The 27,534-nt window shown below is 38.3% G+C and overlaps 1 protein-coding gene across 1 annotated transcript; it reads right to left on the reverse strand.

Moving 5' to 3' along the window:
• Positions 1 to 27,191, reverse strand: Cdk1 (Cyclin-dependent kinase 1). Its single transcript, XM_083131025.1, has 8 exons — positions 27,107 to 27,191; positions 10,840 to 10,918; positions 8,982 to 9,138; positions 7,775 to 7,913; positions 7,347 to 7,502; positions 6,854 to 7,017; positions 2,534 to 2,675; positions 1 to 431 (listed from the first exon to the last, which is right to left on the reverse strand). Exons 2-8 carry the CDS (start codon positions 10,874 to 10,876, stop codon positions 327 to 329), a joined length of 900 nt encoding a protein of 299 aa, XP_082987151.1. The 5' UTR covers positions 10,877 to 10,918; positions 27,107 to 27,191; the 3' UTR covers positions 1 to 326.
• Positions 27,192 to 27,534: the final 343 nt, after the last annotated feature.

Genomic DNA, 27,534 nt, shown 5'->3' on the forward strand with positions numbered 1-27,534 from the left:
TTCATGACGATTTTCTTTTATTGCAAAAATATCATTGAGACCCCTGTTTTGTAATTATTAGCATTTGTTGTCTGTAAGTGGACTGTTTGTGAATCTGTTTAGTAAAAATAAAACCAAACATTTAAAAAGATATTATACAATGTAATTTTCTTCAATTAAACAGACAACTAGCTTAACTACAAAGGGTTTTCTCCCAGGATAATTCATTTTTTTAACTTAAAGAAATTCACATATACTATTGCATAAATATATTCACTTTTACACATATACTTATGCAATGCCACTTTCTAACTTCTCAACAAAGTCCAAACATTGCATTCTTCAATTCAATTCTCTGCAGGCAACTTTGACTTGTCTACATCATCGAAAAAGGGATGTTCGAGAGCAGCTTTAGCCGAGATTCTTTTAGCTGGGTAGTATGTCAGCATTTCCTACAAAAGAAAAAATAAAGTTAAATGTGATATTTCTTTGTAAAGAGAACAGATAGACGGCATTGAGCTTTTCTACTTCTTCCACAGTTGAGACTTAACTAGAGACAAGCATATTTCGTGGTTTTGAAAGGTAAGAGGTATGTTTTCTTCACAAGTTTAGTCAAGAAATGATGCTAAATGAACTGCAAAAGGCATAATAAACTCTTAAAACATGAAATAGTGTGTTTATTTACTGACAACAGTTTCCGATGTCTGAATTATCCTGAGAGTTATGCAAAAATCATGCAAAATTGATAATTTCTGCTGTAAAAATTTGAGAAACAAAAATAACTACTTTACACAAATAAACATTACAGTGATAACTACATAAATGTGCTATTGGACAGGAAATGTTTGGTTTGTGCAATAAGCATAACTTTCTAATCAATTCTGGGATTTTATTCAACACTGAAATGCCATTTTATATACGACTTTTGATCCCAAAATGTGGACAGTTTTTGTACCACAATCTTGATCTTTTATTCATCATAAATAAGTGGCTCTACATACAGGGTCTAAGACCAATTTTTTTTACGCGACTGTACTTCGCAGCGTGCTCGCTCCAGGTGGGTTCGATGAAGGGGAAGTAAGCTTCAAAACGCACCTAGCGTCAGTCATCTATGAGCTTCATGTGGTTCGTATCGTGGTTTAAGTGGACCCCTGTCTATAGTGGCTGCGGTGACTCAGTCGGTAACGCATCTGACTACCATGCTAAAGGTCCCGGGTTCGATCCCTGGCCGGTTCAAATCCGGGAACTTTTCTAACGATGAATAACATGGGTACCTGGGGGAAACCCTGGGGGGTAAAGGCGGTCAGGGGCATGAGGCTGATCACATCACCCACACTCACGACCGGATCAAGAAAGTGTGGGGCGTTACCCCCACACCCCCTATACGCATTCATGGCGTTGTGCTAAGCACAGGGGGCACTTTACCTTTACCTTTTTACCTGTCTATAGTCTCGGTCGAAGCTTAAAAATGCAACGTGCCATCGAACAGCGCTACGCCATAAAATTCTGTGTGGGACTCGGAAAATCGGCTATGGAGACGTTGGCCATGATCCAGCAAGTGTTCGGGAGCGAAAGCCTATCAAAAGTTGCTGTTTTGATTTGGTACAAGTGCTTCAAAGATGGTTGAGAGAGAGTGGAAATCGAACCCTGCGCAGGATGCCCGTCCACGAGCAGAACCAAGGACAATGTGCAACATGTGCGTGATGTGTTGAACTCAGACTCAGTTAAGTGTTCGAATGATTGCAGACAGCGTAGGAATTGATAAAATGACTGTGCACACCATCATTACCGAGGATTTGCAGATGAGAAAAATCTGTGCCAATTGGAGGCCGCATCATGACAATGCACCAAGCCACACCTGCTACGTCAACGACCACCTGGCCCGGAACAGCATCACAAAGGTTCCCCAGTCCCCCTACAGTCCCGATTTGCCCCGGTGTTTCCCTGAGTGAAGACAGCCCTCTAATTCGACTAATATTAGTCGAGCGACTAATTCAACTAATATTAGTCAATATTTTCTTTCGACTAACGACTAATTAGTCGATATTTTCTTTCGACTAACCACTAATTAGTCGATGGTGCCCATCACTAGTTATCAGTATCAGTTCAAATTTAATTGCCACCCTGCAAATGGATATCTTAGAGAATCTGCAAAATTTCACCAAAAATTGTGAAGTAAAATTTCAAGAGTAAACAACATAAGTTTTCCTATTCTGATTAGTAAATTTATGAATATTATAAAGCAAAATTCTTTTACACTGATATATGGTATACTCAATTCTATATTAACATTTATTAATATTTGAAACAAATTCTAATTGTTGCAATATACAATAGGCATTGGTCCAGGCCTAAAAAATAACATTTTTCTTCCAATGTAAATTTTTTCAAGAAACACACTGTTTCTGTTCTATCCTCGGGAGGATGATCTAATTTTCACAAGGAACAGTAACAGTTGAACCCTGATTTTACTTTCGAGTGTTTTTACATTTTAACATCTGGTCACACTAAAGCTACATTTTTGTTTCCTTTTTTCGTAAAATTTTTCCATTACCTGCAACAATTGCACGCCATCTTCATCAATATTCTTGACATGAGATACCAAGTTATTTTGTCTCCAGTTAGGGAAGGTAGGTTTATAATCTGGAAGCTGTGAAACACCAGGCCATAGTGTCTCAGTTGGTGTCCTAAGAACTCTAGAAGGCAGAAAGAAGTACATATGAGGGGTTGAAGCTCCACACACACACACACACACACATGCACAAACTTGATGCACTTTTTAATCCTGAAGTTTCACCTTGATTTTCTAATTTTACTGCGACATTTTCCCAAGTGCTATACACTGTGTACTTCATAACATTCAACTTATTATAAAAACATCCCATTAAAGTTTCTACTATTTACAAAGCAACAAGTTTAAAAAACTGTACACTACTAAGTCCTATGTTTATTACATTCTTTGTCATCCATCTTTAGTAGCAGGTTACCCTTTTAAAATGAACATACTTTCAATGTAATATTTGTCTGGGTTCTTTCTACTATGTACAGTCAACTCTCGATTCATCGACCTTTCACAGTTCCCGGGAAAAGGGTCGTTATTTCGAAGGGGTCGTTATTGGAATTTGCACCAATTTCAGCTTAAAGGGAGCTGAAACGGACAGAAAGATGCCTAGGAGATGGTAACACCATTTATCCTGGTAGTTATACAACCTGTTATGCACAGGATGCGTGTTGTGAGAAGGAAAATAGAACATGAAAAAGTTTTCACAAACGAGAATTTAAAATAATGTTACTTTGTTTCAATTGTGCACAGTCGTTGCTTTTCCAGGAAATTCTTACAATTCTAGTTCATGAGAAACCCGTTTGCACTGAGACCAATGGAAAGGAAAACAATCTCTCGCTTATTGCAAGCGAAACTCGAAGAATCTTGACACCAGTCAGACTGGTGCCAGCAAAAGTTGGGAGATAATCGGGCAGAATGAATGTTGAATTTTATACAGGTTCACTGGAGCATTGTCTGTTACAAGATTAACTGGTAAGATTAGATCTCCCGGGAGAAACAACACAACCTCTCTAGGTACCACACAAAAAAAATAAAGGCAGGGCTGTAATTTTTGTTCTGGTTCGGCTGTGTAAAATACATCGTAAAAAAAGTCACTTTTCTTTGCTTCAACCAACTTCATTCACCCTCCTTTCCCATTCAAGGGAGCAATCGAAACTCCTTCCTTGACTTGCATTGTAATCCAGCGTGAAAAAGGAAACGTGCAACTTGCGATCTGTTTTCACCCAATGCGTATTCTAGGACACGTCATTGAACAGCGTGGCAGTCGATAATCATTCGGGTTTGGAATTGAATTTCACTTTAAACTGCATTAAACTGTGCAGATTAGCCCATCTGCATAAAATGAACTGAAAACAAGCTTTATGAAACTGTGCATTATCACATATCAAAATGGTAGATCGTTATTTACTCTCACGTTAATCGACAATTGAATGTTGGATTTAGGAGTATTCTCGATGTCAAACACCCACCCCTCCAAACGTTTTTCCCTTGAATAATGTCTTTTTAATCGGTCGGTCTCAGCGACCTCCACATGAATGGTTCTGAAAAAAAAAAAGCGGATGCAAATTAAATTTAGATTTGCTTATCAGAAGACACAGAACATGAAGTTATTTTAACTCTTGTTTTCCTTTCTGGAGCTCGAATTTCGTTATCGTCAAATCAAAACAGCTTTGCGAGATTCAAAACAATAACTTTTTCCTTCACCCTGGATGAGTCATCGCTGTTATCGGCAAGCAAGAGCTTTGCAGACGCTAGACAAAACACTGGCACCAGCTGCATCGTAAAAACAAGGAGACCGGCTGGAAGTGTGGTGGAAAATCCCAGCATTTTAAAGATAACACAACTGTCGAACTTTTAACAGCAGTATAAAGAAGAAAGAAATGATTGCCGTGCACACCAGTGGCGGAGAATGAGCTGGGGAAAGGGAGTTGGGTCACTTTTTTTTATTACTTGTTCTATGGTTTTTGTTCGTTTCAAGAATATATCCAGAACTGGTTGCCCCATTTTAGACGTCAAAGAAAAGGAAGAGGGGGGTCCTTTTCCACCCTCGCCTGTAATCAGCCTGCATCAGCAAGAAAATCGGGGCTGAAACAATCTGCATCGCATGCCCCCCCCCCCCCCCCCCACATTTGCTGACAGGAAAAGAGGGAGAAGTCAGTCAGCCAACGGAACACTTGTTTGGCAGATATTACGACATCGACACAATTAGGAAAACGTATGAAGTGGGAAACGGGAGTTATGATGCACGTAAGATCGAAGTAAACTTTTGTGGAAACCTGGATGACAATGCATTAAGCAGCTTGACGATCTTTAGTTCACCAATGTGGTTTTGATTATCTCTAAAAGTTTTGCTTTTTTATGAAGTGTTGCAGGGAACAAAGAACACTTTTTGAATTAAAGCTCTTACCGGAAGTTGTCGTCTACAAGGCCGAGAGTTGCTCACTCACGGGAACCTGCTGAACTCTAGGTCAGAGCTGGACAGACGGGCCAGACTTCCAGGCACCATGCATCTGTATTTTCGAACATTCCTGCGATCTTATCTCTCAAGGTGGTGTATTTATCGATGAAAGAGCTTGACCTGCCATACACATTGGCAAAGTCTGCAAGTCCAGCAGTCATTTCAGGCTGCTCCCCCCCTCCTCCGCAAATTTTCAGCAGCTCTTAGGACAAGGAAACAAGTCAAGTCGATTTAAAATAACATCCAAGCACATTCGATCTTCTTTTCTCGCGGATCCAAGAGCAAGCCTGGCAAAACAAGCCTGGCGCGTTGGGTAGCGGCTGTCGGGTGTGGGGTAACATTGGTGCGCTTGAGGGAGGGGAGGGCAGAGGTCAAGTGCTATTGGATATCACTCAAGCATGGTGTGGTGGTGTCTATTTTTAGTAAAGTAAAAAGTAAAGTGTAAAGTAAAGTAAAGAGCTCCCCTGTGCTTAGCACAACGCCATGAAGGCGTATAGGGGTTGTGGGGGTAACGCCCCACACTTTCTTGATCCGGTCATGAGTGGGGGTGATGTGATCAGCATCACGCCCCTGACCGCCTTTACCCCCCAGGGTTTCCCCCAGGTACCCATGTTATTCGACGCTGGGTGGGCGCCGGGGCCGCTTCCACCGTTAGGAAAGTTCCCGGATTTGAACCGGCCGGGGATCGAACCCGGGACCTTTAGCATGGTAGTCAGACGCGTTACCGACTGAGCCACCGCGGCCACTATTTTTAGTTCAGACCTAATTGTGAGCGGTAGAGCGCTCGTAAAGGGAATGAGTGGAGGAAAAAACAACGCATTTTTCGGCCGATTTCCTTCAATTTTTCAACTTTTTTTTCCAAATTTTTCTAATCTTTTCTAAATTTTTCACGGTTCCCGGGAAAAGGGTCGTTACTTCGAGAGGGTCGTTATACCCGGGGTCGTAGAATCGAGAGTTGACTGTACTTGTATTCTACCACTTTCAGCTAATCATCATGAGGATAACTGAAGTTGATAAAGAGAGAGACAAAAAACACCCATTCTAAAGCCAGAATTTGACCTTGGGAACTTCAGAGATGTTCCATTATGAGACTTACAAAAACATGAAATAGCCTCTCCAATAACATAGTCTCTTTGTAATCAAGCAATCTGGCAGCTTCGATTTAAATATCTCTTGACTACCTGTGTAGTTCTTCAGAAGTAACATCTTTTTTTTCAATTAATGTTATATTAAGTCCCTTTCTGCCCTTGGGTTAATGGCAACAATGAGGATGAAAAATGAAGTAACAAACTAACCTTTCTGAACAATACATGCAAAAAATATATGTATAAATTGAGTGTGACTGAAATAGTTTTAATTTCATAGTTTAAACATGATTTTTGGGATTAAAAATTGAACCATGGATCTGAGAAAATGAGACACCCTACAACACATCAGTTTTACTTCATAAATGAATTATTAAACTATATATACAAATCACATGATAGTGCCCTCCCTTCTTTCCTTCCTATTATTATGATCAATTTAGAAATATTCTCAAAAAACCCATACAATGATCATATTTTACATATACAGTAGAATTCCACCTTTACATATTTCTGAACAACTTCCTGGTTCCAATGAAGTACCATGTTATAAATTTTCCAGGATTTTACACTTTTTTGCACTGTAAGTAATTTTAGCCACTCAATTGTGTTTGAGTTTCCACAGTGGTATTAAATTTTTCCATCCATAATAGTTAATGTACCACTATTATTACGGGAAACAATTAACGATTTCATAAGTTAAGGAACAATAAGATATATTTTCTTTAAGAGAGGGGAGATTAGAAGCTTACAAAGTTCAAAAGTTACCTGAAAATCCGAAACAGCTGATCAATCTCAGAGTCACCCTGGAACAATGGTCGCTTGGTTGCCATTTCTGCAAAAATGCATCCAACAGACCAAATATCAATTGGACAGGAATAACGAGAGGCACCAAGCAAAACCTCTGGTGCTCTGTACCACAAGGTAACAACCTGAAACCAAAGATCGCTTTACATAAACATGTATCTTTTAGCATTTGTGAAAGTGGAAATAATTGATTATAACATGCATGAAAGAGACACTGGAAATTGTTAAAAAAAAAATAATCCTTGTTGCTCCAAAAATTCAAGAAATCCGGATATGCATTATTTCATCATCACCCTGGAGAAGAAAATTTGAGAAATTATATATGCTCATTCATTGGAGAAAACACATCTGTCTATTCACTACTGAGAGTCCTTTAAAAAATCACCAACCTTCCGTACCTTGTAGAAAGGGATTCCAGACAAAAAAATCCAAATTTTTTCACATGTCAACTTACCTCATGGGTGTATATCCTCACTGGAATACCAAATGCACGTCCAAGTCCAAAATCTGCTACCTTAATTAGTCCATTTCTGTCTATTAACAAATTCTGTGGTTTTAAGTCTCTATGAAGAACACGGCGCTTGTGACAGAACAAAATTGCTTGGAGAATCTGAAATCAAAATTTTACATACATATATTTCCTTATTATAAAACTTTGTCAATTCATTAACTAGTTCTCTTCCTTCTTTTGCACACTGATAACCATTCTCATAAGTAATCATAATAAATACAATAAACTGCATCAAAATGTAAAAAGAAAAATTTTCCAGCAGTGAAAGGGTTTTCACTGTCATTTCAGGGTAAACATTTTTTCTAGTAAAATATTATGAAGGAAAAAAAAAGGTAGTAAAGTAAATGACAGAGAAAAGATGCAAAAATTACCTGGTACAAATAAGATTTCACTAAGCTTTTTTCCATATATTGGCCACTGGGAATAGTATCCATATACTTCTTCAAATCCATACTCAGGAATTCAAAAATCAAGTACAACCTTGATTCTTCCATTAACACTTCTTCTAACCTAATAAGAAAAAGGTAGAAAAATATTTTGTATATCAAACAATATTTGGAGTTTAAAAAATAAGTTGTTCATAGTATTAAATTTTGATAATTAAAGTATTCATCTAACTGAAGAAAATATTAGTAACTATTGTTCTAAAATAATAATGATGATGTTCTGATGTAAATCACTGCCTCATTCACCCTTTTCACAGCAATTATATTTATGCATATTTTGTGTTCATTATTAGCTGGATGAGAATCAGCTAATTAGAGAAGAAAAATGCATCTAACATAAAATATAATTTATGTAATTGGCTCGTCAAAGTTATAGTTTCATAATGGGTATTTGACTGTTGAAATTATTTTCAAATGTCCACATACTCTTCACGATAGATCTCTGTAGAGGTAAAGTTCCCTGTGCATATAGCACCGTGCCACGAAGGCACATTTAGGGTATGTGAGGGGAAGGGCTCCACACATTCTCGATCTTGGTCATTTTTAGGTGATGTGACCTGCACCATGCTCCGGCTGCCAGGTACCCATTGATTTGAGGCTGGGTGAGTCCAAGGGTTGCTTTATGCAGGGACAAAAGTGACAAATTCTGAGCATAGATCACCAACTCAGGTAATCAAACCTGGGTCTTTTCTGTGGTCCTTGACTTTTATAACTCTACTGTTATGCTCAAACCTGTTCTGGTCCATCCTCTGGCCACTGACACAGAAGCTGATCATTCTATCACTGCACCAGAGATAGTTTGGATCAAAATATTACTTGCGTTCTTCCACTCTTAAACTGTCACATACAGTGAAACCTCAATTATAGGTTTCAGTGAGAGAAAAAAAGCATGAAAATGCAGCAAAACAATTGTTACAATTTTCTGTACTAGGACCAGCAGTATTAAATATTTTATGTGATAATATTTAAAACGAACATAAAATAAAGAAGTGCCACTGTGCTACTTTTAAATGACTATATTGAAACTACAGCCTCATATATTTTCTTTATGTTTATAACCCTGTGAAACACCCATAGTAATGTTTGCATGTACACTATTGAACATTTTAGCATAAATAACATAGAATCATACCGAACAATATTTGGATGCTGAAGTTCTTTCAACAAGGAGATCTCTCTAATAGCAGTTGATGGAATGCCTTCTTCTTCACTTTCAAGTCGAATCTTCTTCATTGCTACTATCTGGCCAGTCTTCTTATTTTTTCCTTTGTACACCACACCATAGGTACCTTTAATCACACAAGAAAAGTTTAATCCACAATTCTTAGTATGGATTCTATCTATTAAATAGAGTTATCGCGAAGGGGCGGATTTTTGCATATTTGCAATTTTTTTATTGGGGGAAACTTCATGCACTTTCAACGGATTCACTCATCTCACTTCATTGAGAATACTCTGGCAAAGTTTTAGTGCATATAAATGCATATCTAGGACATTAGTGCATAATTTGCACATATATTGGATACAATTTTCATGCAATCTTTCTTTTCAAGTTTGCTTCATTTTTTTGTTCTTTGTGTCAAGAGTAACCTAAGCAAATATCAGAAAAAAAATGCCATCAATCAGCAGCATTTAAAAGAAATGAGTCACAGTTCCAGGCGCGAGTTTCCAAACCAGATAAAACTGAGAATTTTGATATTTTCATACAAAACTAAGCACTTAAAACTAATAACCTGTCATCACTAGTGACAGCAGCAGGGTGACATTGTTTGTTGATTACCTGTTTATTTGCTTTCTATGTAAATCTGTGTGTGTATCTATGTGGTACTTGTTGCAAGAGGATAAAAGGGACATTTCCCCTTCTGGTTGCAAATGTTCATTCCTGGGGAGCAGAAGTGGGGTAACCCTTTCAGATGACATCCAAATGCCAACCTGTCTTCCAAATAGTACATGCTGGACACTGACTGAATTTGAGACTAACGAGGCTCTGTCATCTGGACTCTCAGTCTCCTCTGTAGGACTTCTGTTGTGTCCTCTTCATGTGTGTTTGTGATTGTCTTTTCATCAATTTCATTGTATCATTATTCATCATCATGTTTGCAATTAGCCAAAAGTAGCAGAAAAGTGAAGTAAAATAAAGCAAATAAATCAATCAATTATCCTTTAGGGGATGCTATATACATTGGAACCTCCCCTTCAGACCTGAAAATATTTAAAAATACTACACTATTGTTAGCTACTTTCCATCCTGTATAAGAACGAAGTAAATGTAAACAAAAGCTCATGACTTGTGACATTCTGACTGTATTTGTTAAAACTGACATCGGTTCATTTGTAGATAAGCTATGGGTAATAAGCCTCCCCCTCCAAGCTGACTTCATTATAGAAGCTTACGTAAGTGGCAGTGGCGGCGAGGGGGACAGTTGCCCCCACACTATGCTAAAACTAATCTACAAAGGGAAATAAACTGTCTTTGCACCCCAGGTTTTGCAACTCGACAGGAATTTCTTCAATTCTTGGAATAGTCTGAGAAAATTTTAAGCATTTTGTTTTATTGGGACCAGAAAAGTATAATGTAAAAAGTTGGAAAATTTAAATTTCATGATAGGAAAACAAGGATTACATTGTACCAAGGCAGGCAGCATAAAATGTGAGTAAAAACAAAGTTCACTTTTCTTCTTACATAAGTATAAGGGTTAGGTTTTCATACGTAACATTCAACAAACAGAATATTTCCTTTTTTACTTTATGCTTGAAGGTTCATACATGGAATTCATTTCCAAAAAGAGAAACAACTACATTTAAAGGGCACTATGTCAAAAATTATAGAAATAGAGGTTTATCTTTGATTGCTAGAATAATATAATAAACCTAGCACAACAAAAAGTTGATAAACATTGCAACTGAACAACAAACTGGATTTCACAAATAAGAGATTAAGTACACTTTTAGAAAATAATAATACAAAAGAAACAGATACATCTGCTCACCTTCACCTATCTTTTCAATTTTCACAAAATCGTCCATCCCGTGGTAGAAAGTTTCTGAAACACACACGCACACCACACACTGCAAGTTAAAAAGAGAAGAAAATTAATTACTAAATTTACACTGAATAAAAATAAGCATTGATAAAGAGTTTGTAACAATTGCACTACTAAATATGGCTCAACTACGGATTGTCATTATGCATGCACTTGTTCTACATCATATAACGTGGGTGAATCAAATATAAACGGGAATTTATTTCTTACTTGCAGGGAAAGTGTGGTGGAGTCCTGTGGCCTTGAGGTGATAGTGGGTGTAGCTGGAGTCTGTTAATTCCCTGGAGTCCTTGTCAACTTTTAACATCAGTCAGTAGACCGATGCGTGAGCATGAGGTACACCCGTCCATTGCACAACGCATCATTATCAAATTTCTTACAAACGAAGGGGTAAAACCAAGTGAAATTTTGACCAGACTTCGAGCACAGTTTGGTGAGTACACCCTTTCAAAGACCCGTGTGTATGAATGGCACAACATGTTTTTGGGAGGACGGGAAACTGTGAAAAATGTAAGACATCAACGGCGGCCAAGGAAAAGCATCACTCAAGAAAACATTCACGCTGTTCAGGACTTGATTGAAGGTGATCGTCGCTTGGCAGTCAGTGAAATTTCATCTGCAGTGGGCGTTAGGTAGTGCTCACACGATCATGCATGAGAACTTGGGCTACAGAAAAATTGCTTCGAGGTGGGTCCCACGCCTCCTCACTGAGGAGCAGAAAAAGGTTCGTCTGGAAATCTCTCAAAGGGTCCTGGTTCGTTATGAGAGAGAAGGGGATGAATTTTTGCACCGTCTTGTCAGCTGTGATGAAACTTGGGTCCACCACTACACACCAGAGTAAAACAGGCCAGCAAGGAGTGGCGGAAAAAAGAAGAGGCTGGGCCAGTCAAGGCCAAAAGCCACGCATCAGTTGGGAAGATTCTTGCCACAGTTTTTTGGGATTTCAGAGGTGTCATTTTTATTGATTATCTTCATGAAAGAAGAACAGTAAATGCTGCTTACTATTGTCAACTGCTGGAAAGTTTTAAGGCTGCTTATCGGACCAAATGACGTGGTACACCCATCAGAAGTGTTCTGCTGCTTCATGACAATGCCAGACCTCACACAGCTGGTACAACACGTGACAAACTGGACGAAATTCATTGGACACCACTTGAACATCCTCCATACAGTCCAGACTCATCCCCTTGTGATTATCACTTGTTTGGACCCCTGAAAGAAGCACTCTGAGGTAAGAGTTTTCAGGATGACGCAGAAGTGGAAGAGTTCGTGTGCAACTGGATGCACACACGACCGAGAACTTTCTGGGACAAGGAGATTGCCAAACTCCCTATCCGCTGGCAAAAGTGCATTTCAGTTCAAGGGAGCTATGTAGAAAAGTATGTAAAGAAAGGAAAATACAAAATTACTTTGTTTTGTATTTGTATTTTGTTTTGTTTCAATAAATTATGAAAAATAAATTCCCTTTTATAATTGATTCACCCTAGTATTTTGCTACATATACACAGGTACCGTGCGTCCATTTCGATCTGCAGCCGAGAGATCGGGAGAAACGTGGCGGGCGGCGCTGACGGAGGTGCCGACATTTGCGGCCTGTAATGCCCGCATATTTTTATGGACATATGCAGACATTTATATAAATATTGCAAAACTAGCACTAACCTGTGTTATAAGAGTTGTTCAAAGTGATGTCCACCTGCACGCCTGGGAATTTCTGTACAAATTGCCTACACACGTCTCGACACGAGTCTGTTTTCACGTAAGTGTCATACATAAAAATTCTTTGTTCTAACGTGAACCTCCAATTCGTCAGTCAGACGAATTCCAATCGTCTGACTGACACAACACACATACACACTGCAATAACACAAACAAGTAACGGCAAGTAACCAAAAATAACACTCTTACGCACAGTATGAAATTAACACGGTCTTGGTTTACATCTGCCTGCCACTATATTCACAGCTCTGTAGTCGCGAAGGAACAAAAAACTTGAGCTAGGAGATTTCGGATTGCAAGGAAGCTCACGAACACCATTAGCTTTTAACGGTTCGTCTGCAGCGTAATCTTGATACAGTGTTGCACATTCGAAACCTCCAAACAATCCCCATCGACACAAAACTCTTTCAAGGATATAAACTTAAGCAGGACGTTACTGGTCAAAACTATGATTAAAATGTTTTACAGAGTATTATCTGTGGCTCTTAATATAATTTCTAAAGCGTATTTATTTGTGTATATAAGGGTGGAACTTGGAAGAATTACAGAAGAACTTTTGCGTGTTATAACACAGGTTAGTGCTCGTTTTGCAAGATGTCCACAAAAATAAGCGGGCATTACAGGCCTCATATGTCGGCATCTCCGTCAGCGCCGCCCGCCACGTTTCTCCCGATCTCTCGGCTGCAGATCGAAATGGACGCACTGTATATGCTACAGAGGAATCATGAATACTTAGTGTCATATTGCAGAACAATTTCTGTCCCAAAGAGTTGTCCCAGGGTTTTTTCACAGAGTGGCCGGTAGATCTCTACCGGGGATTGAACGTAGTACCCTTTGATTACAGAATAATGACATTACCATTATGGCAGGGGCGATTCCTCCATGTAGGAAGTGAGGAACTTCCTACAGTTCATTTACACTTATTTCCAGCTCTCTCTCAATTTTTTAAAAGTTTAATGACCGTTATAAACTTATGAGTGCAAGGTAGGTTCGCTACTCAACTGTGAAGAGTAAGCTATCACATGCTCACTCCAGATCTGCTGCCCAAAACGACCATTTTTGCCTGCCGTTAAGCGACTGAGGAAGCTTTCTCGTGATACTACAGCCAGATGGGCGAGTTGCAGTGCAAGAGAGGGAGCGGGCATGCCCAGTTATGCATTCCGCGAAGAAGCTCCAGTGGTTTCCTCAATCATTGATGCCAACCCTAGCATAATAGTTCTAAACCTAGCAAAATTTGAACTTCGTTGGCCCCTAGCACACTGTCCTTGACCTAATGATAATGGTAAAATGCAGCAGCATCTCAAAACCGGGTGTCCCTGGGAAAAAGCAAAATTGAATTCTAATGAAGATATTTTGAGGAAATACGTATTTATTATTAAAAAATCTCCAGATCTTATTTGTTGTTCTCCAACGGACTTTCTCAAACAAAATGAATTATGCAGACCAAAGGCTTTTACAGGCCCAACCTCTTGTTTTCATCTTTTCATTATCCTCCCCGATTTCACCAGTGACAAACATTTTATGAAAGGAAATTGGTAGAAAGTTGGGGATCACAAATAAAATAAACGGACGCCGCTACCAGTCCTCGAATTTGTTTCAACTTTTTTCAAGCACTATACTGAACCCATTTTATTGAATGGTCGAAATTCCTAATGTTGCTTAACTATAATAACTAATTAATAACACAGTTCAACACTCCAAAATAGCTGCATGAATTGAACTTAAAACTACCCCAGTCATAAGAAAATCATGATAAATCTATATAAAAATTTGATGTGTGTGTGGGTGGGTGTGTATATTTGTTTGTTCCGACATAACTCTCAAAGGTCTGGAGCAATTCAACCAAACTTGGTACACGTATCACTTGCAATCTGGAAAGAATACTTTTGGGGTGGGGTTGGAAGGGGTGACATGTAAAAATAATCCAAACCGACAGATATCAGATTCCGCACAAACAGACATCCGTGACCCTATGCAATCCCACACAACGATAGTGTTTCTCGGGTTGTCTAACATTCAGGCTGTGTTGCGAAAACAACCAATATTAGCGTGGAATCCATAATTTTCGTGACACTCCCAATGCGGTTCAACTTCAGTTCATCACATATCGGCATGGGGGGTGAGAGCGGGTGAAAAATAAAATGCCACAAATGACCTAGAGTAGTGTCGAATCCATAGTTTTCCAGAGTCGCTAAGCTAATTGGCGACATTCACGATCATATTTAAAATTAGTTACATTTTACACTATAGATACAATTCATTATTTTTCTGTCTAATACAAGATTGGGATAAATAAATACCCGGGCAAAGCCAGGTAATCTGCTAGTTAATAATAATTATATAATGATAACAATAGACCTTAGCATAATTTTATCTCATTTAGTGTAATTTAAGATTTGAAACAATACTTTTTCTTATCAGGAGGTTGCTATTGGCAAAGCTGTCCTCAATCCACACACAAGAGGCCTGCAGCTAACATTATAAATGCAATGACTAGTACAGTGGGATCCATGAGTACTACCATCCAAACTGTCCATCACTATGTTCGTGCACTTTATTTGATCCAATAAGACCTTCAAGAATTAAAAGTAAACCCAAAACAAGCTGTTGACAATTTCTGCACCAGCATAAATAAAAATCCATCGCTTAAAAACAGATAGGATGTAAGAGAAAAATTCATGAAAATGGTCATGGACAATTTGCATGGTAATACTCATAGATCCCACTGTACAAGATACAAGTGATACGTGTGACTGTAATTGAATGCATTTTCGAAAACTTTCCTCGGTTTGTTTACCATAACTTCCCGCACAAAAAAAAAATCCATGAGTCGACACTGCATTATGCCATTGTATAGGTTCACATATATACAAGTGTATGGCAAATTCAAATGAATAACAAGGTCTCCCTGATGGAGCAGTGATAGCATCTTTGCCTTGAAATCAAGGGGCCCCGGGTTCGATACCCAGTGGAGGCACATAGTGGTTCGGATCCCAGTCCCACTTTAAACTGTAGGTCCAGTCCCGATTAGCCTTACTGTGCATAAAGTGCTCTCTCTCTCTCTCTCTCTCTCTAGAGAGAGAGAGAGAGAGAGAGAGACAGAGACAGAGAGAGAGAGAGAGAGAGACACTTAAAACACCAAATCAATCAATCAAATGAATAATAAGAAAGACTGGCCAATATCTGTTTCTCACATTCTACTCCAATAAAAATTATTTACGTAGTTGCAAAATATGGCATTACAGCACTCTACACTAAAAATCTAAATGCAAATGAAATAGGTTAGCTGCAAGTGGGGAAAAAAACCTTCAATTGTGCAACACCTTTCTATCAGAAAAAAAATGCATTCATAAAAACACTTTTTTAAACTCCACTGACAAAGAACACCTATGCCCAGGTTTAGGACTTGAACCCAGCAACTTTGGTGGTAAGAGCAAAAGTCAATTAATGTGCTCAAGCACAGTTTCGGCCATGTAACACTTTCAATCTTACATGGGTAGGTTGGATAAGTTTGGTATGATTGCCTTAGCACATCCTTCTTATTTGCATGAATACAATGTTTTTACCCAACCCCCTCCCTTTCCCACCTGCAAAAAAAAATACAGCTGACAAATTTTAGAATGACAACTTCCGAAACCTACACTTTTTTTGAAAGTTTGAAAGCAGTGCATTGGGTGGATGGGGGGGGGGGGGGGCTGGAAATATTGGTTTCTTGACATTCGTCGCCAACTCTTTCATTTGCAGTCAAGGTTTTTGGCTTACAAGTTCCAAATGCCAAATTCTGCAACTAGCTAATATACAGAACATAGCAGCCAAGAAATATATATTTTGACCATTTATTCTTATTATTTTACATTGTTTTGCCAATCCAATCAGGGTTTAATACTAGCATATGAATCACGAAGTTTATGCTTGCAGTTTTTCGAGGTTACACATTTGCAAAGATGTTCACGAAGCAAGAATTTTTAGAGATGAAGTTATTTCCCATACAGTGGGATCCATGAGTATTACCATATAAATTGTCCATCACCATGTTCCTGCACTTTATTTGACCCAATAAGAGCTTCAAGAATTAAAATAAAACTCAAAACAAGCTGTTGACAACTTCTGAACCAGCACACAAAAATCCATTGATTAAAAACACACAGGATGTAAGAGAAATATTAAGGAAAATAGTAATGGACAATTTGCACGGTAATACTGATGGATCCCACTGTACATTACATTGTGCCATGAAGCACATAGAGGGTTGAGGCCAGGAGCGGCACCAGGGGGTGCGACATTCAACTGAAAACACTAACCCTTTGAGTGTCATATTAATGTCATGTCGTCATATTTATTGAGCGCCGAATGTTAGGTACTGAAGTAAGACCGTTATTATTGTATGCTACAGGCAAGAACTAAAAGAGATGTCGATATGCGTACTTTCCTGTACTGGCGGCAGCCCCTATAAATATACGCAGCCTTTATTTCTTTCGTCAGCGTTGTTGTTAAGATTTTTTCTTTTGTTTATTCAAGTGGTCTGTTTGTGGTTTTCGATAATTGCCTGTGACTTAGTGTGAGTTATGTTATTTTTTTTCTATTCATTTTTTCATTGTTGATAAACGGTTTATTTTCCACATGCTTTGTTCTTCCTCGCACTGGAGCAAGGTTTCACCAGGTCGTACTCGAGAAATTATTTAATGCGAGTTGTAACGTGAATGGTAGTTTTCTTGTTAATACTTTCTATGTATTTGTTCCACGTAGCATGTCTAGTAAACGTACCATTTCAGACTTTTTTCAAAAACTGTTAGGAAGAGACCCAATGTTCACGAAGAAATTTTACAGTTCGTTGTTTGGGATAGTGCGACAGATGGCATTTTAACAAAGATGAAGTTGCTGTGGACTTTGCGTTTTGTCCTGAAGTGGCAGACGGAAGGTATAATGTACTATGTACTACATTGGTTCCATTGAAAAGGTTCAAAAATTGTGTTTTTAAAGGATGATTTTATTTTGTATTTCACTACATAGCTAGTTCTATAACACTGCAACGTGTATCTCAATGTTTACACTGCATGACCAGTTTCTTGGAATATAGGACTTAATATATATCATCATGGATGCCCAGGGGAAGGTCAGGGGGGGCACAGCCTCCCTGGGAAATGAATGTCAATCTAAAGTTATATATTTCAAACATATAATTAATTGCAGTCAGTAATATATGTCAATCAGTGGCGGCGATTAGGGGTGCAGTTACATCTCGCTTTTTGTTATTTTTGCCCCCGCACTATGCTAAACCAATGAAAAGTAAACTATCCTTGACTGCTGTCCCTCCCAGTTTTGGCACCCGTGTTTCATGTTTTCCTTATTTTCAGCATCGCACCCCCTCAGCACCCCTAGATGATTAATCCTGGTACCGCCGCTGGTTGAGGCCCTATATCAAGGATCACCAAACAATTCGATCACTAGCCACTGGTAGCTCATGAATGGTTGGTTACACATTTCAAGTAGGTACTGGCAGAAATGTTGAGAAAGCAACGACTCCTCTTTATGTTGATTGCATAGATAGTAGACAGCCCAGAGAATATTTTGAGAAACCATAACAGCAACAATCCTCCAACACACTAGAATCATTCTCACCTTGACACTAACAACTCAGCAACTAATAAAATACATTTTAGGCTACTAATCAGCAAAGCCGAAAAAGAGGACCCTTATGCACCAGCATGTCCTTCCATCTTTGCCAACTATCTGTAACTACCAGAGCTAACATCCAGAGCCATTTCTCAAGCCTCTCAGGAACTTACACAATTTATTCCATCTGTTTAATCTAACAGAGGATTACACCTCTCCTTTTGCCTTCTGCAAGTTATAAGTCTTACCAGGGTTGCACGATCTTTTAAATTTTGGAAATTTCCAGGTTTCCCAATCAAAAAATGCTTTGTTCCAGACATGTTCATTATTGTGAGTTTTGCTTTTGAACCCTGTGTTTTTCAAATAATTATACATGTCCGTTAATAATTATCAATATTCACCTTCACTACTTTAAAATTCGAAGAATAACGTAAAATACAATCGCCATCAAATGTGTTGGGTGCCGTAATCACTTGTGTCTAGCCTTCAGGCTAAGGTAAACTATTTCACCATAACACATCTCAGCAATCTAAAAACAACAGAACAGCATAATTTTCATGAACCATACAAAATTTTTCACTTTCCAGCAGATTTGCTATGAAATTCCTGTATGCAACAAAATTTTCTCCAGATGCTGTTTGCTTATAAAAGTAAACCAAAATAGCAGCATTTTCTATGACACAATACTCACTTTCTGCACTATTCATGTACTTACTACTAATATGCAGAATAAACAGATAACAGAATAATGTTCATTACACAAAATTCTACAAGCTTGCTAACAAAATTTATTTTCTTGCTACACCAAAATGTAAATGACAACTAGACCAAGATCTGTAAAATAATAAACGATAACATCTTCTTCGCCAACCTTTCTGATTTTGATCATATTGTCAACCTGTTTTATTTGTCAATCAATATAGCTGGACTACAAAGTATACTTTGATATTCTATCTAAAACCTAGTATAAAAAGTGAAAATTAAATATATTACCTAGAAGTCTACTCACAACCAAAATTCAAAGGAATCATAATTTTGTACCAGACTGAGAATCATAAGGACGAGAGAAACAAGTTTCTGAACTTTTAGGAGATTGGAATTACAAGAACCAAATCCGGAAGTGGAAATGAACCATTTGTTCATTTTGTAACTTTTTATCTTGCAGACTCCAAAATACATATAATTTCCAGATGATCTGCAAAATTCCCTGACATTTCCAGCTGCATAACAACCCTGCTTACACAATTGCATGATCAGTCATTGTAAGGTCTATGTGGATTGGTGGACCACACCTCTTGCGATATGCAAGTCTTCAACAAAGTACACTAGCTGACCCCCGTGGAGGAGTGGTTAGTACATCGTGCTACCATGCCAGGGTCCCGGGTTCGAATCCCAGCCTGGGCATGGATGTTTGAGTGTGTCCATTCATCAATTACATCATATCATCACTCATTCCCATCTTCACAAATTAGCCAAAAGTAGCACAAAAGGCGAGGTAAAATAAAGCATCAATCAACAAAAGACACTATGAGTTCTCAAGTATATGTTAACGTGAATAATCCTGAAAAGGAGGTGTGGTTACTGAATGGTTGGATTAAGTTCTTTGTGATGTAGAAGTGGGGGGTATGAAGTTGACATCACTAGTGACCATGATTACACAAAGAGAACAAGAAACAATAAGGTATCGAAAACGCCACGGATAATGTAGACATGTCTATTCCTTCACATTCGGACCGAAATATTCTCTTTTACCAAGCCATTTTAGTCTTGTCTGGCATCCAGGAGGAATTTGAAAGAAAGAACGAAAGAAAAACCCTAGTCTGGCCATAAATACTGTTACAAGCACTTTTAGCTTGGACTGTACATCCAGTAGTCAGGCTTGTGAACCATACTTGTGCTGAAGCTCACTCCTGACCATTGTGTGTTCAATTGTAAAAGAGTAAGTGTATATCTTCTTGTGCTTACCATGGAGCAGGGCGAATATGAAAACTGAGTAGCTGTAATTGCTTTGCATATGCTTGGAAAGTCACTCACTGAGATTTTCCAGCCCCTAAAGATCACCAATAGGTTTGTGTATCTCTTGAGGAAGATCTATATACTCTTTTCCATCCATACAGATTTCCTTTAGGTCCATCGTCTTGGCCTTCCTACAGGCCTCTTACCATCAGGTTTCACAAAAAGAATCTTGTAAACTCCTCTTTCCTCTCAGATTCGTGCCACATGGCCTGCCCAGCTAAGTCTTCTTGATTTAATTATTCTAATAATATCTGGACATGAATTCAAATTATGTAACCTCCTCTACTCACCTGTCTCCTCATCCCTTTTAGGTCCAAATATTTTCCTAAGGATCTTATTTTCAAATACTATCAATTTACGTTCCTCTTTCAATGTAAGGGACCAAGTTTCACACCCATATAATACTACAGGCAAAATTACGGTTTTGTATATTTTAACTTTTAGTTTCTTTGATATTAAACAAGAAGACAAAAGTTTATGAAGAGAGAAGTAACATGCATTTCCTGAATTAAATGTTCACCACTGAAGAAAGTTTTAACTGCCAAAATGAAATGGTGTATGCTTCAAGCTCTCGAGAAGTTCGTGAGAGAGTTCCCAAAGTTCAGAGATGTCACCAGCCCTCCTCAGTCATAGTTTGGTGGCAGGTGAGCTATGAGGGTTCCAGCAAGTTTCATTTTTGTGAAAGTGTATGTGGAAAGTGTCCTGGGCCCTCTCGTGATGCAGATGAACAAAACAACGTTTCACAGTGAACCCTGGAGCTCCCAGAAAGATTCTGCCCAACTCATAAAGCGAAGATGACGCAACAGTGGCTGGAGGCCAGCATACCTGATTTGCCATCTGCTTGCCTTGATCAAAATCCCCCAGACTACAAACTGTGGTAAGTGCTAGAGGGGACTGTCTGCAAGATGAGGCACCCTATAATTGAAACTTTAAAGTGTTCATTGAGGCAACAGGGTCGGACTTTCCCATCGAGGCCATCCGTGCTGCAATATATAACTGGCTAGACACTTCGAGCCTGTGTGAGGGCAAAAAGTGGACATTTTGAAAACTAATTGGTGCTATTTGTGTGCAATATATGTAACATATTAAAATAAAATATAAAAAATTGAAACCATATTCAACTTAATCACAAAATAGTGTGTAACAATATTTATGACTAGACTAGGTAGACACTGCAAAAAAAAGCTTGTTGTGCTATTGGTGAGCCCAACTTAAGAATTCAGTATGGGGCTTATGGCAACAGCGTTGCCGCATGGTGCGCAGTAGAAGAAAGCTCCAGCATGCATCGAGCGTCTGCTGTGGTACACGCAACAACAAAAGTAAGTGGTCAAAGGGGCTGTTCACTGCCAAACTTTTCCTCTAGAGGCGCCAGCCCTGTTTGTCCCTAAATAATTTCGTTCGTCATCTGGTTGCCCTAAGCTTTACATTAGAGCGCGATAGGATGGCTATTCAAACATTATTTTCAACGAAGGTAAGAATTTCTCGTGTAAATCGATAACAAAAATTGTTTAGCAAAGCTTTAGGATTATGTAGCAAGTCATAAGTTTCCGAAAATTACGTTGTCCTGAACCTAAGAATTAATATATTAAAGCGCAACGACAGGGTAGCTCAGACGGGCTAAATATAGTATATTTATGCACAAAGAGCACTAAACTTGACATTATTTTGGTCGTCCCTAGCTGCCATGGGTCTATAATTTAAAAAAATAGATTTTTACACCACGGTTTTATGTTTCCTCTTGTTGCGACTTGTGAGCATGTGCAATTCAACAGCGGGAGTAGGAATCGGGGAAACTACCCAAATTACAGAGAAAATGTATTAAGTGGATAAGCGCATAATATTTATTATTAAACACTATGCCCTATCCAATAACTTAATATTAACGTATGTTTTCTTTGAATGAAGCAGACATTTCCCCCTCGTATTTTCGTCCTTTTAAGATTATAATTCCTGAAAATAAGAAAGTCCTAGAGGTTGCGAGATATGAAACAGAATGTAACATATTTTTTGTAATAACTATTCTTCTCAATAAATGTGTATGTATAAAATAGAGAACCATATTTACTAGCCATGAGGAGAAGTATGATATCACGAAAAAAAATAAGTCGGGTATTAATAACAACTAGCTATAAAAAAAGTGCAGTCGCGTGGAAATATTATGTATTATTCTTTACCAGATTCACAAGAATAAAGCACTTAAATTGTGAAAATTCAAAGTGACATAAACAAGTGCTGTGCAAATTTTAAGGCTATTTTTAGTTCCGATATCTTTTCTGTTATTGACGATCGCCTTATTAAAATTCTTAGTTTCACAACACTAATGTTCCGACATAATTTCCGATGTTAAGATGAAATTAAACTTGCAATTTAATGTAATAGCAGCACGTTCAGCATCAAATCCCCCTTATATTTAAATATGGGAGAACAATTGCCCATCAAAAGCATGGGGTCACAACATGGGTGCTGGCACCTACAATAGTTTGCTTTGACCAGGAACATACAAGAATGCATGACTTGGTGGGAAGCTGTTCATTCTTGCAGCTGTTGGTCCACAATAATGACTGTCCGTGGAGTCATTGAAAATAACTGTTTCCGAATATACTTTTCATACGTCTTGCTCTCTATTTTATCACAGTGTTTTTCTTTCCTTTATACACATAAAGGCAAATCGGGACTGGACCTACAGTTTAAAGTGGGATCCGAACCATTATGTGTCTCCAACGGTTATCAAACCTGGGACCCCTTGATTACGAGGCGACAACGTTACCACTGCGCCATCGGGGAGGCCTCTTTCACATTTTTCGGTGCACTGTCTCATTTGAAACAGAATAGTTTTCATTATAATACCGGCATACACCAAAGCACCCCGGCCGTCGCATTTTAATTAAGGGATTAGGGTTCCATACCCTGTGGAGGCATTTAAAGGTTCGTATCTCACATAAAACCGTAAGTCCGTCCAGTCCCAATTAACATATCTGTGCAGAAAAGTGAATTTAAAACTCAATTAATCAATTACTAGAGGTGTGAAATAGATGAAGTTCTGTTGTATTTGTGTAAACAATGATAACAGAAAGAAAGGACAGACATTGGAAATATTCAATCTAAAATGCTCTCGCTTTGTGTCCATCAGTTAACGTTATTGCCTTGCAAACAACAAGTTCCGGATTAAATTTACTTAGGTATCTCATAAATCTATTCCCTATTTATGCATTTGCGTCAAACTTTACTATCTGGAAAAGAACTGCTCGATCATTTTATGTTCTTTTAATATAATGCTATCTAACTTTTTATAATAGCCAGTCATCCTTTGGGAAGAGCAAGTGAACCGGGGGTATTCCTGCTAGATCTTCCAATGCATACAATATGCCTGTTTTCAGAGAAAAATTCCCCAAAACGAGAAAGCCCACACACAAATAATAAAATTCTTGACCTGGCCCCCAGACGGAAGCCTATTCACAAACTTTTGCCTGGCCATTCCCCACCCCTTCCCTCTTCCCAACACGTGTTTGCAGCGAGTGGCAACAGGCGGACGGCTGTTATTTTTGACTCCCCAAATCGCGTTTAACATAAGAAAGGAAAGCGCATTTTTTGAATGTTCTGAATTGAAATAGAAGGTATAGACCATCAAAACCTTACATTCCCCTCCTTTTTGCATATTTATTATTTTCTCTTCACATGTTAACGACTTTTGTTTCTGGCAGAATGGGGATGGGGATCTCAAAAGTAAAAGCCCATAACGGCCCATACTGAACTCTTAACTTGGGCTCCTCTACAGAACAAATACAAACTATTCATCAACAAAGTTTTGGGCCACATTATGTTGATGTCACTCTTCAATGCATTAGTGGAATTTCTTGCTTTGGGGTTAATACCAACGGAAGCAATCTTGGATCCAACATGGTGTTTCTAGCTCTTATCCAATATTTTGATTGTAAAGCAGGAGGTAACTAGTTGCTGACACTTCTGGAACCATTTCAAGTTATCTTAAGGACATCACGTTCCACATTATTTCAATTTATCGATTTATTTCTTTGCTAATCATGTAGATGAGGATGAGTGATTAAATGGATAAATGAATACCCACAAGGAACACCAGCGTCCAGGCCAGGATTTGAAAATGGGACATCTGTTGTCGTAGCATGCTGTGCTAACCACTCTGCGATGGAGGTTGACTCATATATTTTCAAGTTATGTTAACTGTTGAATATTTGCTGATGAGACTGTAAAAGGTTTGCTACTGGTTTCGTATAATTTCAAACAATTTTACTGTTTAGAGTTTAAGCATATTTTGACAGTAAAAATTTACTATTCCACAAACACATGTAACTTCTTCATTTCGTCACTTTTAACATTCATACTTACCTATCTGCTTTGCGGAACATTCTTGAAGGTGTATTCACGTTTTTTTGATGAAAGTAATGTCAATTTTTCACATTACGAGTACTTCTTTATTGTTTCGTTTCCATAAGAAACAGTATGGCACGTACACCTTAGCAGATCATTGCGCATAGTGCTTGTTTTTTGTCAATGCAGTGTTTCCAACCTTCGTAACCCAAAAAATACTAATTTTTTATTAAGCTTCTTCGCATTATTTTCGAACAAAATTTTAACTATGCTTGCTTAACCTAACCTTGCCAGAAATGGTTTGTGGGGCTATGCGTGAATGTTTTTTGGGGCTACCTCTTTTTCAAGTACCCAATTACAAAATCAAGGGGATCTTCCACACCTGGTATGAATTTCACCATGCATCCACGACACGTCATCTTTTCGGAAAACAATGGCATGGTTGGAAACCCTGCAATCGACAAAACACAAGCACAACGTGCGATAATCTACGGAGGTATTGTGCATCTGAGGATTAATTTTCAACAAAAATAATGAATTTCCACTATGATACATTCCCACATGACAGAAAACAGCTTCCACTGTTAGACAATGCTACAGAACTTATTACAGTAAGTAGTTTCTTGTGTAGGTAAAATTTTCGTATCCCCAAAACGTATTTCTTCAATTTTACAGGAGAAAGTACCTACCGAAATGGGTTTATTTATACTTTAGGAAGGTCTTGGAAGTTTGCTTTCACCTCGTTGAAATTTTTTTGCCGATAAATCATGTATTTCGACATTAATGTCACTCCGATGCACGAAAGCTGTTCCCTTTATGTCCGTCTACTACGTGAACCAAATATTTGCGAGCGTTTCATGACGTAACAACCGGTCAGTGTTTCCAAATGCGCGGTTTTGTAACTGTGTAACAGTTCTAGAACGTAAATAAACGTGAGTTACTCTTCATCATTTCTGATTACGAACTTGCGACAACATGACGTGCACAGGATCAGTGGCGTGCTCAATGTGAGGTTGATGGGGGTTATAACCCCCCCCCCCCCCTAGTTTCGCCCAGTATCTCTAAGGCTATTTATGAATGGTTCGTGGGGCTATCCGTGAATGGTTCGTGGGGCTATCCGTCAATGGTTCGTGGGACTATTTATGAATGGTTTGTGGGGCTATCCGTCAATGGTTCGTGGGGCTATTTATGAATGGTTCGTGTGGCTATCCGTGAATGGTTCGTGGGGCTATCCGTGAATGGTTCGTGGGGCTATTTATGAATGGTTCGTGGGGCTATTTATGAATGGTTCGTGGAGTTTTCGAACATGGAATAAAATACAAAATCAGTAACACGAAATTAGGTATTTTCCTATGAAGGAGGTTGCAACACTGCATAACCACTGATCATGACTACGCTAGTCAAGATTTCTCCGCCATATTGCGTGCAACGCAAGCGAAAGCGAACAAAATAAAAATACTCGATATTTCGAAAATTGAGATTATTTGCGTGCAAAAAACGAAACGCGAAATAGAAGAACCCTTACGAATGCAGAATATGTAAGTATCAATGTTAAAAATACGAAAATAAGGTAATTAGAGACGTTTGGTGGTTACCGAAATTTTAATGGGAATTTTATTAAAAAAATCCTTTTTAAAATAGAAAATGAGTTAATTTTACATAATTTGCTAACATGTTCTTATAATGATTTTTGTTTTCTAATGCATTTTGACTTCAAGTCCTAAATTTTGGGCAGCATGTCCTACTTTTCCCTTATAGTGATCTGGTAACCCTAATTCCAGTATTCCTCAATAATTCGTCTCTTTCCTATGAAACTTGCAAAAATCATTAAACATTCGCAACAGTTACCTAAAAGTCTGTACAGTGAGCTTGAAAAACACTCAAATACATGGGTGCAATAGCCCAACAACTATCCATTACTTAAGGTAATTACGTTACACATAAGGTACCGCGTCTGGTTAGATACGTAATATTTCAGTCACCTCGCGAGTTAAGATTTAATATTTAGTATACAGTAGGGTCAACGCTTGGCTTGCAATATTCCATTTTGGATTTCTTACGTCGCATCCTACCTTTCTAAATTAACCGGAAAAATCAGTAGTTCGGTATAATAGAAATTGCTCTATCCCACATTTTACGGGTCGAATCCAGAAAATGTTCTGCAAAATTAAAATGTAAACTTTCAAACTGTGAACGACCGTTTTATTCATTTCGACATGCATTAGTACGAGTTTTCATTGCTTTGATATAACCAAGACAAATAAACAATTTAAATCATGGAATTGAGAATCTCTCATTATTATTACGAGAATTTAAGGGTTCATCGATAAATACATACCAATTTATTGGGCAAATGAAATATTCGCAAGGCAAGCACGATTTCCAGCTCTACTGTTTTACCTAAAATATTGGTGTACTATTGTTACAAAAAATTGGGCACATGTTACTTCATGTCTATCAACACTAAATATTATAAAAGGAAGGTACTATTCCTGTTTAATAATTAAAATGTAATCGTTACCTGTAAATTCTTACAATCACGAACGAAACTCGGACAATCGCTTCAAACTTCAAAGAAACTTATTTTAACCAATCAGAGCACGCAGCCAAGGAATATAGAAGTATTTTAGGAAGAGCATTCCGAGACACTGAGCTCTCCCATTGGCCAGAAGCCGCAACGAGCTCTGACGTGACCAAGGGGATCTGTCAAGGGGCGTGGCTCGCGTAGCAATGGAAGCTTACGGGAAATATTTTCATTTTTAATTGTCCATATCTTGGTTCTATTAACCATTTGCAGCAGAATAATAAGCAAAACGCAAGGAATAAGACCTAGGCAATAATATGAAGAAGTTTACAGCACGCAATTACAATAAATGGCGTTATACAAATCAAACAAAAAGTAATCACGACTATCCTCTTATATCGCCCCTACATTGAAATCTGAAGTTG

This window comes from Lepisma saccharinum, chromosome 11 (assembly GCF_977018435.1).
Source record: "Lepisma saccharinum chromosome 11, izLepSacc3.1, whole genome shotgun sequence".
Lineage (NCBI taxonomy): Eukaryota > Metazoa > Arthropoda > Insecta > Zygentoma > Lepismatidae > Lepisma > Lepisma saccharinum.